We start from the raw sequence: 15,271 nt of genomic DNA on the forward strand, positions 1-15,271 counted from the left end.
CCTGACGGGATGGTTTTGCTGCAAGTAGAGGTGGTTTGGAGATGCAGAGTGGTCAGGGTGGGAAGGTTCATCCAGTGTTCGCTGGTCGTGTGGAAGGGACTCTCAGAAAGGATTGACCAGCCTTGGTGGACAGGTGGGACTCAGCTAGTCACCCCATGAGTGGGTACTGGGTAATAACTGTAATTATTCAACACGCTTTTCTAGATTTGCCTTTTTAAAGTCCTCTCTTACAGAGATGTGTTTGACTGCAGCCTTGTGCTCCAGCACCTGTACAGAAAGCAGTTAAATTCCCTCTACCACCAGCAATCTCCCTTCACATGCAGTGTGTCATGTGTAGTTAATTTGATACATTTAAAAGCATTGATTTAATTCACGTTCCCACAGTATTCCCAACACTGGGATTATCCTGGTCTTTTGTGGTATCTGAGAAGTGAATCAGAATCTAGTATTTTGCTGTGGCAACAGACAACATGTTTTTGTCAGGGCATAGCTACTGAAGTATTTATGTTGTTGAATCAAATAGTTAAGATAATACGGAGTTTTCATGTAGAACTGGAATTGAGCCTTGAAACTTGGTCGGCTTGTTCCTTGGTTGTCTATCGGGGACTAAGGCAGCCCGTTCATCACTTGATTATTGTTGTGATGAAAATGTTACTCAGTGCACAACTAAGTTAAGTTTCAAGGTGGATAGCGAGGCTTTGTGGGAGACTGTTTTGTACTAGTACTTGGGTTATCTCGGTTTTTCAGGAAGTGGAAGCAGCAGGTGGCTATGTCTAGAAAAAGGAGGTCCCTTTTGGGGAGGTCAGTTGAAGTAGCAGTAGCTTTACCTGTAGCCTTTGGTCCAAAAGAAATGCCTGCTGTCCCCTGATTCCTATTCCTATTTCGTAATAACTTCCTTTTTCTTTGCTTATGTTTTTAGCAAAGTTTTGGCATCATTTCAGTGTGACTGTTCTGAAAGGCTGGTTGACTCTTCCTGGAGAGCAACAATCCTAATGCTGCTGTGGAGGAGTCAGGCTGCCAGCAGAGCCGTGCTCAGTGTCATGGGAGCTCTCAGCAGTGCCATGCAAAGCTGTGAACCCTTTCCTGCATGCTTGTTCTTTTCCACTTGGGCTAAAACCAAAAAACCCTTTACAAATTGTCAGGACAGTGCTGTTCCTGTTGATTAAGGTGGGCTGCAAACCCACAGTATAGGTTGTACGGGTGACACATAGTCAGCAGCGGTTACAAGTGTGCGTAACAGAACTTTGAGTTTATTTTTATGGTTTTATGAGCATATAAATTATCTAACAAGGTAGCAATGTCAGGTATATCAAATGAAAATGCTAGAAATTCAGTCCCTCTATCTAGCTGTATTCTTGCTGCATGGTTTTCAATTTAAAAAAAGCACAAGTGGATTTCTGTTCTGACTTGCAAATTCTGTGATGATAAATATAGTCATCGCTCTCCTCCTTCAGTTATAGTACGACGCAGTTCTTATTTGGCATGTTCTTCACTAAATCTGTTCAGACAACCTCTTGTTTTCCCCCTTGGTATAAAGGATGAGTAGAATGAAAGATCAGAACCGTCTGAAAGAAATGCTAGAGAATGTGCAGAGAGGAGAGCCTGCAGGTGAAGAAGTGATCCTGCGGCTAAGGCAGGAAATAACAGAGAGGCTGCCAGAGAACAGATAATTCTAATTTCTGAGATCAAGCTCAGTAAGAGTCACAATTCCAAGACTGTCAGGTGACTGCGGGTGATGCACACTATGTTTTCTGGATGCTGGTTTCGTTAGACGTGTGTGGGGTAATAAGTGGAGCTTTGACCACTCGCGCAACTGAGATCAGTCACAAATGTGATCGCCTGGCAGCTGCGGCTTGGAGAAAAAAGCTCAGGGTTGGAATTCCAGAGGTCTTGAATCCTGGTCCTGTCACCCGTTCACCAAATGGCTTACAGCTAATATATTAATATATTTTTCCATTTGTTAAACCCTCTGATCTCATGAAGACAGACAGAGTAGATGTTTGTGAGGCCTTGAGAACATGAAACAATGAGCATCCGAGAAAAACACCATGAGGAAATGAGGAATATTATATTTCTTTCTGGGTTTTGAAGCTTTGTAATAAATACAAGAAAATATGGAAGAGAAATGTAAAAATATTGAACAGTGCCCTTATTCATTAAGTGTGGAATGATTTGGCAGTCTTACCCAAGAAATAGATGTGAACACAATCTTATCTTCTTGTATCTTAACATGTCCTCACGGGAACCTGAATTCTGGCATAGACTAACATTTCCACACTTGTGTTTGCAACATAAATCATTGCAATAGTTTTAAGACTAATGTTTTCATGTGAAGTTAGCTTTGAAAAACCTGGCTAATGTGGCTTTGCAAGCCTGCTATCATCCCACCAATCTTCATTGCCATGTTGAAATCCACCAGACCGCAGACCTAGAGAAAGGTTTACTTAATGCCGCCATCTCCTGTGGGGGAAGCAGCTGCCCCCTTGTTTGCTTTCAATGTGCAAGATCCTTCCTTCGATTACGGGTGATAAGTTTATGGGTTACTTGAGTGTCTGTAGTCAATGAAATTGTTACTTTTTTAGTGACACATGCTTATTGTGACAAAGATGTTCATCTCTTGGCTTAGTATCAGACTTTATTGCCCTTTGTGTTCATATAATGTTAAAGCAGCTTTATCAAACTGTGAAAGATGGGTGCGTGGGAAGCAAGCAGTGTGGCCATGCACCGCCAGCCCCCACTTTTGCAGTACAGGCTTAAATCAGATGGGGCTCTTCAGCCCTCTCCACTTACAAGATGAAGTAAGACAGCAGCTCTCATCGCCGATTTCTATTCTGGATCAACCAAGATTTATGTTCTTGCTCTAACATCTTCCACGTCGTTCTTTAATGCCGTTGATCATCATTTGGGTTAGGGATGTTTTTGACCCAGGCTCCGCTATTGCGCCTTCCTTTGCAGAAGTTCAGGGAGCTCTGCTTGGTTTTCTGCAATTGTCCCCCTTGGCTTGTGTGTTGAAGAAGTTTTGAGCTCCTGTTTGAAGTTTTCCATGTGATTGGGATGTTTGCAACTTGTCCTTTGCTTGTCCTCTTAGTAAGAATTAAGTTCACAGTGCAGTTTTTGCATACTTGGAAAACAGTTTCTCCTCACTGGGACTTCATGCATGTCACTGAGGATGATAGACGTTTCAGACTCAGTTTGAATCTCTTGATTCTTTGTGATCCCTTCCAGAAGTCTGACATAAACAGGATGAGCTCACAGATCACATTCCCAAAGGAGACCAGGATAAAAGGTTTCCCTTGTTTGTTTGCTTCTTGCAGTGATTGGAGCAAGCTTGATAATGTAGCATCATTTTTAGCCAGCGAGGAGCACCACAGAGCATACCAGGGCTTATTCACCGGTAGAAATTGTTGGATTTCTTCATCTCTCCCCTTTTAATATACTGACTGAGGAGTCTGAATTTTCAGTGTGACAGCTGTTGGGCTATGGAAATATGCAGTAAACCCAGGAAAGTTTTGAGAGCTTGCAAAATCCTCATCTTTGAAAATGAAATTCATCCATGACCACAGCGACTCCTCCCTATCTCGCATCTTCACGGAGATAAATGTACCGGAATGGCCATCACATCCTGTGTCTGTGAGGCTTTGCTGTGGGCGTCGATAGCTGACTCCAGGCAACTATTGACCTTCCATAGCCCACGGTGGGGTTTGTACCGCAGGTGACTAAACGAACTGACCCTTATACACAAGAGCAAATCCAGTGGTGTGGTCATGGAACTCCCCAGTGCTGCCTTCACACCACCGTGTTTCCAGTCTGTGCGGTAGTCCCTCTCCAAGAGCAGTTAAAGTTTTGTTTTCAAATGTAGCATAAAGATAGTGAGTAAGTAAAAATCCTGTGTGTTCAACAAGATCACGTCCTGTCGTTTGTGTCCTCCTCAGGCAGTTCATGAAATTCGCCTCTGATGAAGAGTGTGGTATCAGTCAGCCATCATATCAGGTTTATTTCCCACAAAGGCTTGTACCTGGGAGGAATTTCTATTAAGATGTCCACACAGAGAGCAGGATTAAGGCTGTTCTCTTTACCTCTCTTGTGCTTACATGCTATGCATAAGTGCTATGCTGAAATATATTTGATTGAATTACATTAACGCATAATTTTGGGGGTACATCTTTTTTCAATGGGAGAATCCTGTTCTTTCTCTTTGAACAGACCTTCAGAAATGTCTTATATCTATTGTAGAGCATGATATTGCTGGGAGGAGGAGTTCTTCTGAATCTGCAAATTGTCGATGAAAACTATTCTCTGTTTTGACTGTTTAAAAAAAAAAAAAAAAAGATAAAATGTGCACTAGTGTTGACAGCGCCGGCGTTTCTAGACGGGCTCAGATGGCAGGTCCATCTGGTGCAGCGTCCTGTTCCGAAGGGCAGAGCAGCATCCACCCGCCATGGCCAGAGACGGAGCACGCAGCTGGCGACTGAAACGATCGTCCTCCGAGTACAGCACGACTTGGTGTCTGATACCAGAGCCCTGAAGCGTTAGGATTCGGTCTTCTCCCAACATTTGTTAATTTATATTGCTGCTGGCAAAGTATTTGCTCATATCCAATAACTTTGTGCAATTAAAAAGGAGTGAATTTGGAGAAGGCTGCCTGACAAGGTGCTGCCTGCAGTCTGCCTGCAGTCTGCCTCCTCCCTGCCGCTGGCAGATCGCTGGGGCTGTAGGAAGGGGGGTGGCTGTCGGGGCGTATTTGGGGGTGAGCAATTTCTCACAAGCTGACAGAAAGGTTTCCCCATTTCTTTGGGAAGAGGAAAGCAAAATACGTATATCTGGTCAGTCTTGAAATCTCATTTCAGTTCTGAATTAAGGAAATAATTACAGACTTAACTTGCTTTAAGAGATTGGGTTTTCTAAGGTACGACTCTTGTGTAAGCTGTTTGTTTTTCCATCCTGCTAGAGGTTTATGCTTTGTCCTCTCCACAGAGGTTTTCCCCTTGCGTGGAAGTGTTCTATACAATAACCCTCTCTGGTTTGGGGTTTGTAGCCTGTGTAATGTGACCAGTCTGTAAAGGAAGGAGCTTGTGACCTAGATAAGAAAAAGAAAGAAAATAAATTTTGTGGGGTGTAGGGGGATGGGGCACGGACACAGCTTTGTGTGTTCTTCATGATTTACCGTATGGGGGGGTTAGTTGTTGGTTTGGCTGTGCTTGCAGCCCTGCATAGTGGCACAAAGTGTGGGAATTCTTGCCCTTTCTTGAAAGCTCAGTTTTTCCCTTCAAAGTATGTCAGTATACCCGAAAAGGGTCAGCAGGAACCCTAAACCTGGGAGTCCCACAGAGCCGAGAACCATGTTTACATGCTGGTAAAGATCCCATGGTCGGGCACAGTAGCTCTGGGATAAATTTTCTTCAGGAAGTTCTTTAAAAGGAGAACTTCGAGAGCTTAACTTAAAAAGTCCCATTTTCCCCTTTGGCTGTTCTCCCTCTTCCGCCCAGTCTGCTTGGCAGTCAGTGGGGTGAGAGGTGGCCCTTTGGCAACACAGAGCCCGTTCTTTTCCCTCGGCCGTCATGGCTTTCCTAGGACACGGAGCGAGGCTCCCCTGGCCCCGATGAGCCACCAGCAGCGTGTCCCACTGCCCGGAGGCAGCCGCAGTTTCGTGGCCGTGTTACGTGCTTGGACTCGGCACGTGTCGGCTGGCCATCAGGCTGCGCGGCTGCGCTGGCTGGCTGCTCTGGGACTTCATTTGCAATGAACTGATGGTCAAGTTGAAAACAAAGGCATCGCTCTCTTACCTGAAAACAGAGCTCCTTTTGACCCAAAGTATTTGGAATTGCCTTAAGATCCTGATTTGTTTCCTTTTTAAACTGCCTGCTTAAATGTGCCTTCAGTGCCTCTCTTAAACGGGGCCGTCACCAGGAGCTCAGCCTCTTCCAACACCCAGAAATTTCAGGTTGCGAGCGCAGCTCTGAAAGCAAGTAACTGCTCAAAATCGACCCGCTCCCTGATTCCACAGGGCAAAGCATGGTGATGGGGTGGAGGGGTGAGGAAGAAGCCTCGTATTATTATTATTTTTTTTAACCCATCCTACCTGCCTACTACAAAAGGCCTATTTTCTGCCCCTAATGGTTTCTGCCTAACAAATGGTGTTTCTTTTTTACAGTGTTATGATCCTGGACTTGTTGTGGTGATGGTAAACTTAGCAGTGGTAATTTTTTATTTTCAGACTGAATTACTCCTTTTGTCATCAGTGCACCAATATGTTAGGCTTACTTTCTCTGTTGTAGCCATCATCCTTCTGCTTGGTCTTTCATTTTCCTTTCCTTTCCTTTCTTTATGCACACTTGTCTGATCCTTGTTCATTAAAGGGTATTGCTAAGAAGGGATGTTTCTGTTTGTGTTAGAACTGCCAAAATCAGTTTAAACATAAATTTCTAATACTGTCCAAACTTGATTTTTCCCCAACATGATGGGCACTAGCACTTGCTACTGCAATTTCCAAATAGATTTGTGAAAAACCCAAACAACCAAAAAACCAAAAAAACTTTGACTGCCTTAGAAGGCAAAAGTACTGATGCATTGTTTGTACGCAGGGGTTTACCAGGGCGATGAGGCTGCATCGAAAGATCTCGATTGCTGGTGAAATAAAAAACAAAACAAAAACCAAAAAAACCATAATGCCAAACAAAAAAAAAAAGCTTGCAAAAAATTAATATAAATTGTTGGCACTTGCTGCCAGACATTCCATTTGAGTTCACCACTTACCAGTAAATCCCTGGCTGAGACGTTATGAAAGTGATATTGCACTTAGGAAGTCATTTTTATAACCTGTCTTTAATTTGGTCCTTTTGCTAAAAATTGCAGTCACTGCTTACTTTATTATACCATTGGGCATAAGAGAAACATTTTCAAAGAGAGAGCACTTAAAATACCCAAACGAAAGCTCAATTCAAAATATTATTTTGGATTGGCATGATAACTGTTTCTGGACTTGGTGGATATATGCCTGTCAAATTTATGGATGTTTAAATAAAACCATCAAGCGATTAATCAAATGGACTTGTTTCTGAAAGAATAAACACATGCCTCTGTACTTTAAGAGTTCAAAAGACACAAGTCTGACCAGAGTAGGTTCCCTTCGAGGACTCTGAGGTCTGTGGACTGTCGCTTTTGCAGGAGTTAGAGAAAGCCGATATTGGAGGAGAAGGTGGTGCCTACGCAGGTTTTCTGAGGCAGTTTTAAAGACTTTAACCTTTTGCACATGCGGAAGGCAATGGAATATTTTTGGCATGATTAAAACCTGTACATCTTTTAGCCCAAAGGTATAATATATGTGTATGTGTGTATAACAAAACAGTTGTTTACACCAAAACAAGAGCAATAATAAGGGAAGTAAACATTCTGTTTTTTTACTCAAGGTATGCACCGGATAAGGTAAGTACTTTTTCAGTGGGCTTACATCACAACAAACAGCGCGAGTTGTGATGTAAAAATAAAAACAATAATTTAAAAAAAAAAAAGCTGTGGTAGTAAAGTGCTTGTCTGCCCCATTTTGCTTTGTTTGGCTGGTTATGAGTGGATTAAAGATATGTTTTGTTTTTTTAAAAAAAATAAATCTCCAACATAGTTTGATTAGTTCAAAGTCAATTTTCTTCGCAACTAGTCCTTTTCACAGCTTACAGATGACACAGCGAGTGCTAGAGCATCTCCGCGGGAGCTGGGGACGCAGGTGCTTGACCACCTGGCCTGGACCGGGCGGTCGCTTTGGATGAAAGAAGTTTGGCTTCTGTGCCACGCTTCCCAATCAGCTTTCCGTACTCTTGGGAAGGACAAAAGCTGGCGGGAGGGAGGCTTCCGCATCTTTTACGGGAAAGTCCTAATCAATTATTAACGTGGTAGAGCAGTAAAATGTATTGAACAGCTTTTTCACTTGCATCAGAAGATGAGTACGTATTGCCTGCTGTGGAGGCATCGAGGGGAAGGTTCATTTCTCAAGTCCTGTTAACAGCCCTGCCCTAGGACTTGTCACGGTTGAACATTAACCACGAGTACGTTTTACGTGACCGGTTAATGTTTGGAAAATACCATTTATCAGTACTGGGGGCACGTTTAACTGCAACAGGTTTGGAGCTGAGAAGCAGGTTTGGCTGTAAGCTGTGAGAATGGCTTGTGTTTGGTTCACTGTAGCTTTCTGGTCTCTGCACTCCAAGGCAAGATCTCTAACCACCCAAACCCAATGTGTAAAGTGAGCTGTGGTGACGGACCGGCCGCTGACCGCCTGTGTGTGTGTTCCTCTTACAGGGAGGACAGATCCCATCCCTATCGTCGTCAAGTACGATGTCATGGGCATGGGGCGGATGGAAATGGAGGTAAGTTCGCCCGGCTCCTGCCCTGCACCCGGTCACTCCTTGCATGGCTCTCGGGGAGTTGATAGGGAAGAAATTTAAAAGTGAGAATTTGTGCATCAAAGGTAAAGAAAAACTTCCTCTGGAATCAACACAGTAAGAAAACACTTCTCCTCAAAGTACATACTCTGCTAACCCGTGGGTGCCTGAGTTCTGAGGTCGGGGTGCTATCTGAAATTCCTGGGATTTGCGATTTCACTTCTGCAAAGCTAAGGCTGCTGTCAGCATTGGACGGGCCTGCCAGGAGCCTCCACCTCAGAAGGATTAAGGAACCCTTTTGCATGGGGGTTACACTGTAATGGGGAAAATACAGTATGCAAAGTACAGTATATGGGGAAGTACAGTGTGCAAAGATTGTTTCAAACCTCATCTTTTTTAAATTACACATTCTGGCGGTCTCGGTACTGCAAAGTATTTATGGGACAAATTGCATCTCTTTTTTTTTTTTTTTCTTTTTTTAAAAAAAAGCTTGACTACGCCGAAGATGCCACTGAGCGGAGGCGTGTACTGGAGGTGGAGAAAGAAGACACCGAGGAGCTGAGGCAGAAGTACAAGGTACTGAAACAGGGGCATTAACATCAAAGTTCCCGTGGGCTGAACGAGAGAGGATTTGTTCTGATAGGACAGAGCTCTTCTCGTTAGGCTGCGGTAATGGTGGTAGGAATTAAGTATTCTTGGTTTTTGTCATTGTTGAGATTATTTATATTTTAATGAACTGGTTATTCACTTCCTGGAATTAACCTTGATGTTTGTTTAGCTGCTTAAGAGCTACGGGATAGCAGCAGGGCTTTCTCTGTGGGCTTTGCTCCTGGTCTGGAAAGAATAGTTCTCGGGTAAGCAGAACATTTCCTTCCCTAGACCCAGGATTGCCATTTTTCTAGGGAACCTGCCACGTTGTTAGCGCAAAATCTGCATGATCCAAACGTTAGATGGGCAGTTATCAGCTGGAAGTGATGTCTTGTTGTTGATGAATCTTGTTACTGAGCAAGCAGTAAGTAGTGCATCACGATATTGTTGCATAAATCCTGCTTTCTTTGAAAAGGTAGGACATGGGTCCAGTTTTGAGAAATCGATGGGCTGTATCTCTTTGGAAGAATTTCTCAGGCAACATTAAAAAAAAATACATATATATTCTCTATTTCCACAGGGTTTACAAAATCTGTGGGCTTTTTTGTAAACCAAAAACTGTTATCTTTTTAATGATAAAAATGGGCCATCGTGTTGGCATTAAGCATGACGTGTTGGAGCATACTTGGATTAGCTGTAACTGAGTTCTCTGTGGAGATGTGGTCTTGGCTAGTCCTTTATTCCGCTCTTCTGCTTACTGGCCTGTGAAGTAAATCAAGTCTTAGGGAAGCCCGCTTGTTTAAGTGTCTTGAGATTTGAGACGTACCGGGGTTGAAGAAGAGCTATAGACATTAGAATAAAGTGCCAGTTTTGCATAAATTTTAATTCTTTGAGGAATAATGGAAAAGTTGTTTCAATTCCATTAAAATTAAACATAACCATGGTAAATCTAAAATTCCATTTTACCAGTTCAACAGTTAATACTGCAGGCAGTTATTCAGCTATAAAAATTTATAACCTCCTTTCCCGATGTACTTTTTTTTTCTGAAGTTGAGACCTCGGCTTGCTTGGTAAGCGAATTGCTGGTCTATTTGTTCATTTAAAAATAAAAGCCATTGTAGTTACTTCTAAAGCTAATTATTAGTTTGGAACTGAATGCAGTTAAAGATCTCTTCTGGCACGCTTTAAAGTACAAGTGTGCTGTTAAATGGGCTTATGCAGCCGGTGCCGAACAGTTCCTCTACGTCCAGGTGCACGTTCTCCTTGAAGACGTTTCTCCTTCTTGTTGGCTTGAATCTCCTGCTGGGTGGCATACTGCTCACACGCTACGAAGGGGAGGTTTGGCCATGATGTCGGCCCTTCCCAGGCACCGTGCGGCCGAACGCCTGGATCCCTTTCCGCAGCAAACCCCCAGCTGCGATGCTGGGCATCTTCAGGCAGCAGCAGCTGTCGAGTACAAAGCATTTCTTCGTTTCAGAGCGGTTGGTAGGAGCTCTTATGTGAATTGCGGGTAATGATGTTTTGTCTCAGGTCTGCAGGGCCATTTATGGTGAAGTTCTTGGGTTTTGCAGTTGTCTTTTCAAATGCGGTTGAACGTGCGTTGCTCGGATTGTCTTCCTGCCGTTATCAAGCAGAGTTTTTTCTTCTCCCAGGAGCTCTGCGGAGCTGTAGCGGTCTCTCCCAACTCGGATGTATTTTTATTAGCATGCTTTAGCGTTAGGCTCTTGCGTTTCTGTATTAATCTGTGAAAAATCTCCGTGAGCGTGAGTTTTTTCATTGCTCCGCAGGAGTCCATTATGTAATTGCCAACTGTGGCCGCATCCTGATTATCCATTCAGTGAGTCTCAAAGGAATTTGAGATAACTCCACAACCAAGAAGCGAGCAAGAAATGTTCTTTAATTCCCTTCTTTTGTATAGATTCTGATCGCTCAAATGGCTGTGTTTTCATTGTTTAGCCACAGGATGCTTTCTGAAAAAACCCTACACATGGCACAGGAAGCTTGTTCAGGGTTTTAGAGGAACTTTAAATGTCATTGTTCGGTGGATCTCATGCTGCTCTGTTTTCCTTTCTTGTCTTCCTGGGGACCTGCTTCAGTCTCAAACGTCTAGATAGTTTTGTTGATTTTTTTTTTTTTCTTCTTCTTAACAAGGGCCTCCGGTAATAGATGGACGTAGGAACTTGAAATAGATTTTTTTTTTTTTTTTCTTTTGAAGGTGAACAGTGCTTTAAACTGGGGGGAAAAAAAAACAAACACCTTCTAGCAGTAGAATTTTTCAGACCTCCTCCCCCTTCCCCCCTTTGGGTGTTGAAATTTTTTACATGAATTTTGCATTACAGAAAACATGCTCAGCAGTATTATTTTAATGTAATTTTGATGTGGTAACTGGGAGATAAACTATATTGCCTTGAACAAGATCTTAAATAAAAAGGAAAAAAGCTTTCATGGTGTATCTTTTTTAAATGTGTGCTAGCTCCTCTTGCTAATACAAGGAAGTTTCCCATAAAAAGTTTGTGTTGAAGACAGAAAGTCTTAAACTCTTAGGAGTTTCTTCTCAAATGTTAGGCTATTTTTTTTCTTACAGAATTGCTCTTTATTCCAGTTGAAATGCATATAGTAAATAGCTATACGGGCTATGCTGATATTAGTACAGTGTACTTTGTAATGCAGCGTTTGTAGCTTTTTCAGCATGCATTGGCATAAGTGCTTCCATCTTGTTAAGGTAAACCTTTCCCAGCTTTCTTGTCAAGAGGGGCGATGTTTTATTAATTTTGCCCGTGGGATTGTAACTGAAACGGCCTGGCTAGAGGAAGAAGCTGCTTAGTCCTGAGATTAGTGTGTCTCAGCATCAGGTGCCAAGAGTTTCAGAGCCCCCCAGGTCGGCATCGGCCACGGCCGTGCCCTGGGGACAGGGCTCGCAGAGCAGCACAGGCTCCGTTCCGGGCACTTGGACTTCAAGGCGTTACAGCCACTTGAGGGATTGGGTTTTCCACAGAGTCCCAGAGCTTTTTGCCACTGCCAGTCCAAAAGCTGCTAGTTTTCTTTATAGCAAAAGAGGGGAGGGCATGACCGTTGCCAATTTAGACACCTCGCCTTTGCGTGGAGGCTTGGTTTTGCACCTGTACAAATGCTGAATTATATAAGGAAAAAAAATACCGTCTGCAACCTCTAAGGCAATCTCCCCCGCCCTCTTTTATTAAATGGCAACTACCTGTGTACCCACTCCCAGTGCAATCACTGTATTTGAGCTCAGCTTAATGGGCAGCATTGCTCATGGGAAGATTTCACTGACTGCAAAATTACATTGAAGCGAATTAGACTCAACGGCTTCTGAACTGTGCTTTCCCAGCCATGGATCTGTGTTCCTCCCTATTGAATTGCAGACAACCTGAGATCAAGCAGACATCTGTTAGCGCTCAAAATGGAGGAAGTATCAGCATTTAAAGTTCTAAGATTCTGGTCGAAAAGCAGTGATCCTCCTCAGTTTGATGCGTATTTTGTGCGTCTTATGTGAGCAGGCAGCTGCCAGCTTGTTTATGTGTCAGCTTGAGGCTTTGAACCTCTCTTTTTATCTCCAACAATCCAGTAGGCTCTCCTCTTGCAGCCGCAAATCTGCCTTCCTGCCATCAGCACTAGATTTCTTTTTCTGAGCAGTCTCCTTTCACCAATACCTGTGCTAATGACAAGATTATGCTCTATGTTAGGAAACTGAGTCAAAGCAAGGTTGGTGATATTGCAAAGTTGGTCTTCATACCTTTTAATTTGCAAAGACTGGTCAGCTTAATAATATAATCATCAGTATACAGTAAGGTTTTCTTAAGGACTGTTTTTCCTTAAATTTCCTTCATCATCTTCCGGTTTCTTTTACAGCAAGTTTAACAGAAGCATTTTTTTGTTAATTTTGCAGGATTATGTCGATAAAGAAAAGGCAATTGCCAAGGCTTTGGAAGACCTCAGAGCAAACTTCTACTGTGAACTCTGTGACAAGCAGTATCAAAAGCATCAAGAGTTTGACAACCACATAAACTCTTACGATCATGCTCACAAGCAGGTAAAAAAGTGTTGATAGCACAGTCCATCAATTTTCTGTTCATTGCAGCGGTCTTGTTTGCAGTTAATACTTGGAATTTCCCCTGTGTATCTGTTTTCCTTATAGCCCCAGGAAGAGGTGTTTTATGTCACTGGTTAAGATTCTTATGCCCACCATACATTGAAAAAAAACCCAAAACAGCAAACAAAAAAAAGAAAAACCCCAACCCATGGCTGGCATCGAGGAGTCCGGTTTTGAATGACCCATGAGCAGGAATGGGCTGCTGTTAAACTGGGAATGGGTATCGGTGGCTCCCAGTTTGCATCAGCTTTTAACATAGTACAACTTTGGAGACTGATGATATGCTGTGTGTGCGCATTTTAATACTTTAGTCTGTGTTCTGTCAAGTTACTGAAAACAGACTAGGAAATAATGGGCTGTGTCAAAGGAATAGTGAAAAAGGAGCACTTTCCAAATTCTGTAACCCTCAGGAGAGGTGGATTCAGAATCTGTGTGGAACTGGCTTTGGTCCCAAGGTAGGGATGTACTGCAGCATCTATATGACACTTCATACTGCAGAGTAAACAATGAAAGTTCATGTGTTAGCCTGATCTATTTGACCATCTGAAGCTGCTAAATGAGATGTAAACGTACAGCAGATAGCAATGTTGTGCTCATCTAGAGAGGAAATTGCTCAAAGGAGGTTTTTTGATATTCCTAGTCGTAAATTCTAACAATACAGTCATTAAAATGCTGATAACATCTGGAGGATGTGCTGTAGAGTACTAGATCTTGCAAAATAGCAGTGAAGCAACAGCTTAGAAACAAGAATATGGCATTACAGAGTATGATCCCCCCATGTATTAATTATAGGATATGATAGCTCAAAGTAAATTCACTAAGGGAGTCTTAAGGGGAATTCTCACGGCAGGGCAATTTCTGTTTGAGTACCGTGATGAATTGTGCTTTAATAGAATCAAAAGCAGAAATTCGTTTATTTACTTTGTATTGGGAAAACGGGCTGCTTTGACCGAGCTGGTGGCACAGTCGTGATACCCGAGAGCAGTGTTCTTCATCTACAGTTTTCCCTCGACTTGGTTGAAACTTGAGTGGAATTACATGCATCTATTTAGGAGGTGGAAGGACCTGTTTGTGTCACATTCTTACAGTGTGGTGATGCAGTATGATTATGTCAACGCATGTTTAAAACCCTTAGGTGATTAATGGGGGACTGACATGAGTTTGGCAAGGCTGAGAGTTTTTCTAGCATCTAGAGATGATGTGGAAGAAGAAACAAACCTGTGGAAAGCAACCACCTCTCACTGGTATGAAAGGAGTCATTAACAAGAGTGCAAGAAGAGTGACCTGAAAGAAAAATGTCTTAGGAACGCACAGGGTGGCATAATCTTCTCATCAGTAGAAAGAATTTGGGGGTTGCTTGGTACTGCTGATTATTTTTAAAGGAATTGATGTTCTTGGATAATTTGCATCCATTGCAGTAAGTGCAGTCAGGCTTTGGAGAAAATGAGCCTTTAAACTCTGGCTACGTCACCCAGCATTAATTTTTAGTTACACAGGGATTTAAACAAAGAAGCAATCATGCTTTGCTTAGGGAAAAAAATTGCTTGTCCAGCTTTATGTTGTGCTGAAATGTGTGTCACCCTGTTGGGTCAGTGTTCAGTAAGTGAACTTGAAACTGTCTAGAAATAATGAAGGTAAATTTGCATAAGTAACACTATCTCACTTCTGTTGTTCATTACTGCTTAAGACAGGCTCATTTCTATCAGTCTGTTCTAAATTATAAGGTAGTTCTAAAAAAACAGAACGGTGCTTTGCTTTTCATAATGCGTTGCACGTTGATGTTTCACATTTTGCCTCTTTGAACAAGAAGGCAAGGTTATGTAAAGGCTAACATAATTTTTTTGAAGAAAAACATAAAGTTTTCTCACAAGTAGGCTAATCAGTAGGCTTTCTTGGAAAGATGAGATGTTACAGTATTCTAGATAATTAGAGCAAACCAGCTTGGTGTATATTATCTGCAATGTTTTGTCCTTTCAGCAGTAATTCTTGAGGCAAGAGTGCTTTGGTTTTGCTTTTTTTTCTTAGCTTGTTGAACAGATTTCCATGGGATTTTTGCTTTTAAGTATTTTTAGTTACACATACCCACGGCATTGAAGTGTTTGCTTATTCCTTCTGTGGCTCAGTGAGCATTAGGCTGTCCCTGTAAATAGATGTTCCATCCTCAGATCCCTTTCTGCTCCCGAGTTATAAAGACACTGTC

The 15,271-nt window shown here is 42.5% G+C and overlaps 1 protein-coding gene across 1 annotated transcript in view; it reads left to right on the forward strand.

Annotated features, from left to right (window-relative positions):
• GPATCH8 (G-patch domain containing 8) overlaps positions 1–15,271 on the forward strand; it is a gene marked incomplete at both ends in the record, with an annotated part of 56,442 nt that overhangs the window by 29,528 nt on the left and 11,643 nt on the right. The window contains 3 exons of the mRNA XM_082010711.1: positions 8,290–8,357; positions 8,862–8,948; positions 12,868–13,011. Of these exons, the coding sequence (XP_081866837.1) occupies positions 8,290–8,357; positions 8,862–8,948; positions 12,868–13,011 (299 nt within the window). The remainder of the gene's footprint in view (positions 1–8,289; positions 8,358–8,861; positions 8,949–12,867; positions 13,012–15,271) is intronic.

Source organism: Phaethon aethereus (assembly GCF_964289735.1).
Source record: "Phaethon aethereus genome assembly, chromosome: 25".
Lineage (NCBI taxonomy): Eukaryota > Metazoa > Chordata > Aves > Phaethontiformes > Phaethontidae > Phaethon > Phaethon aethereus.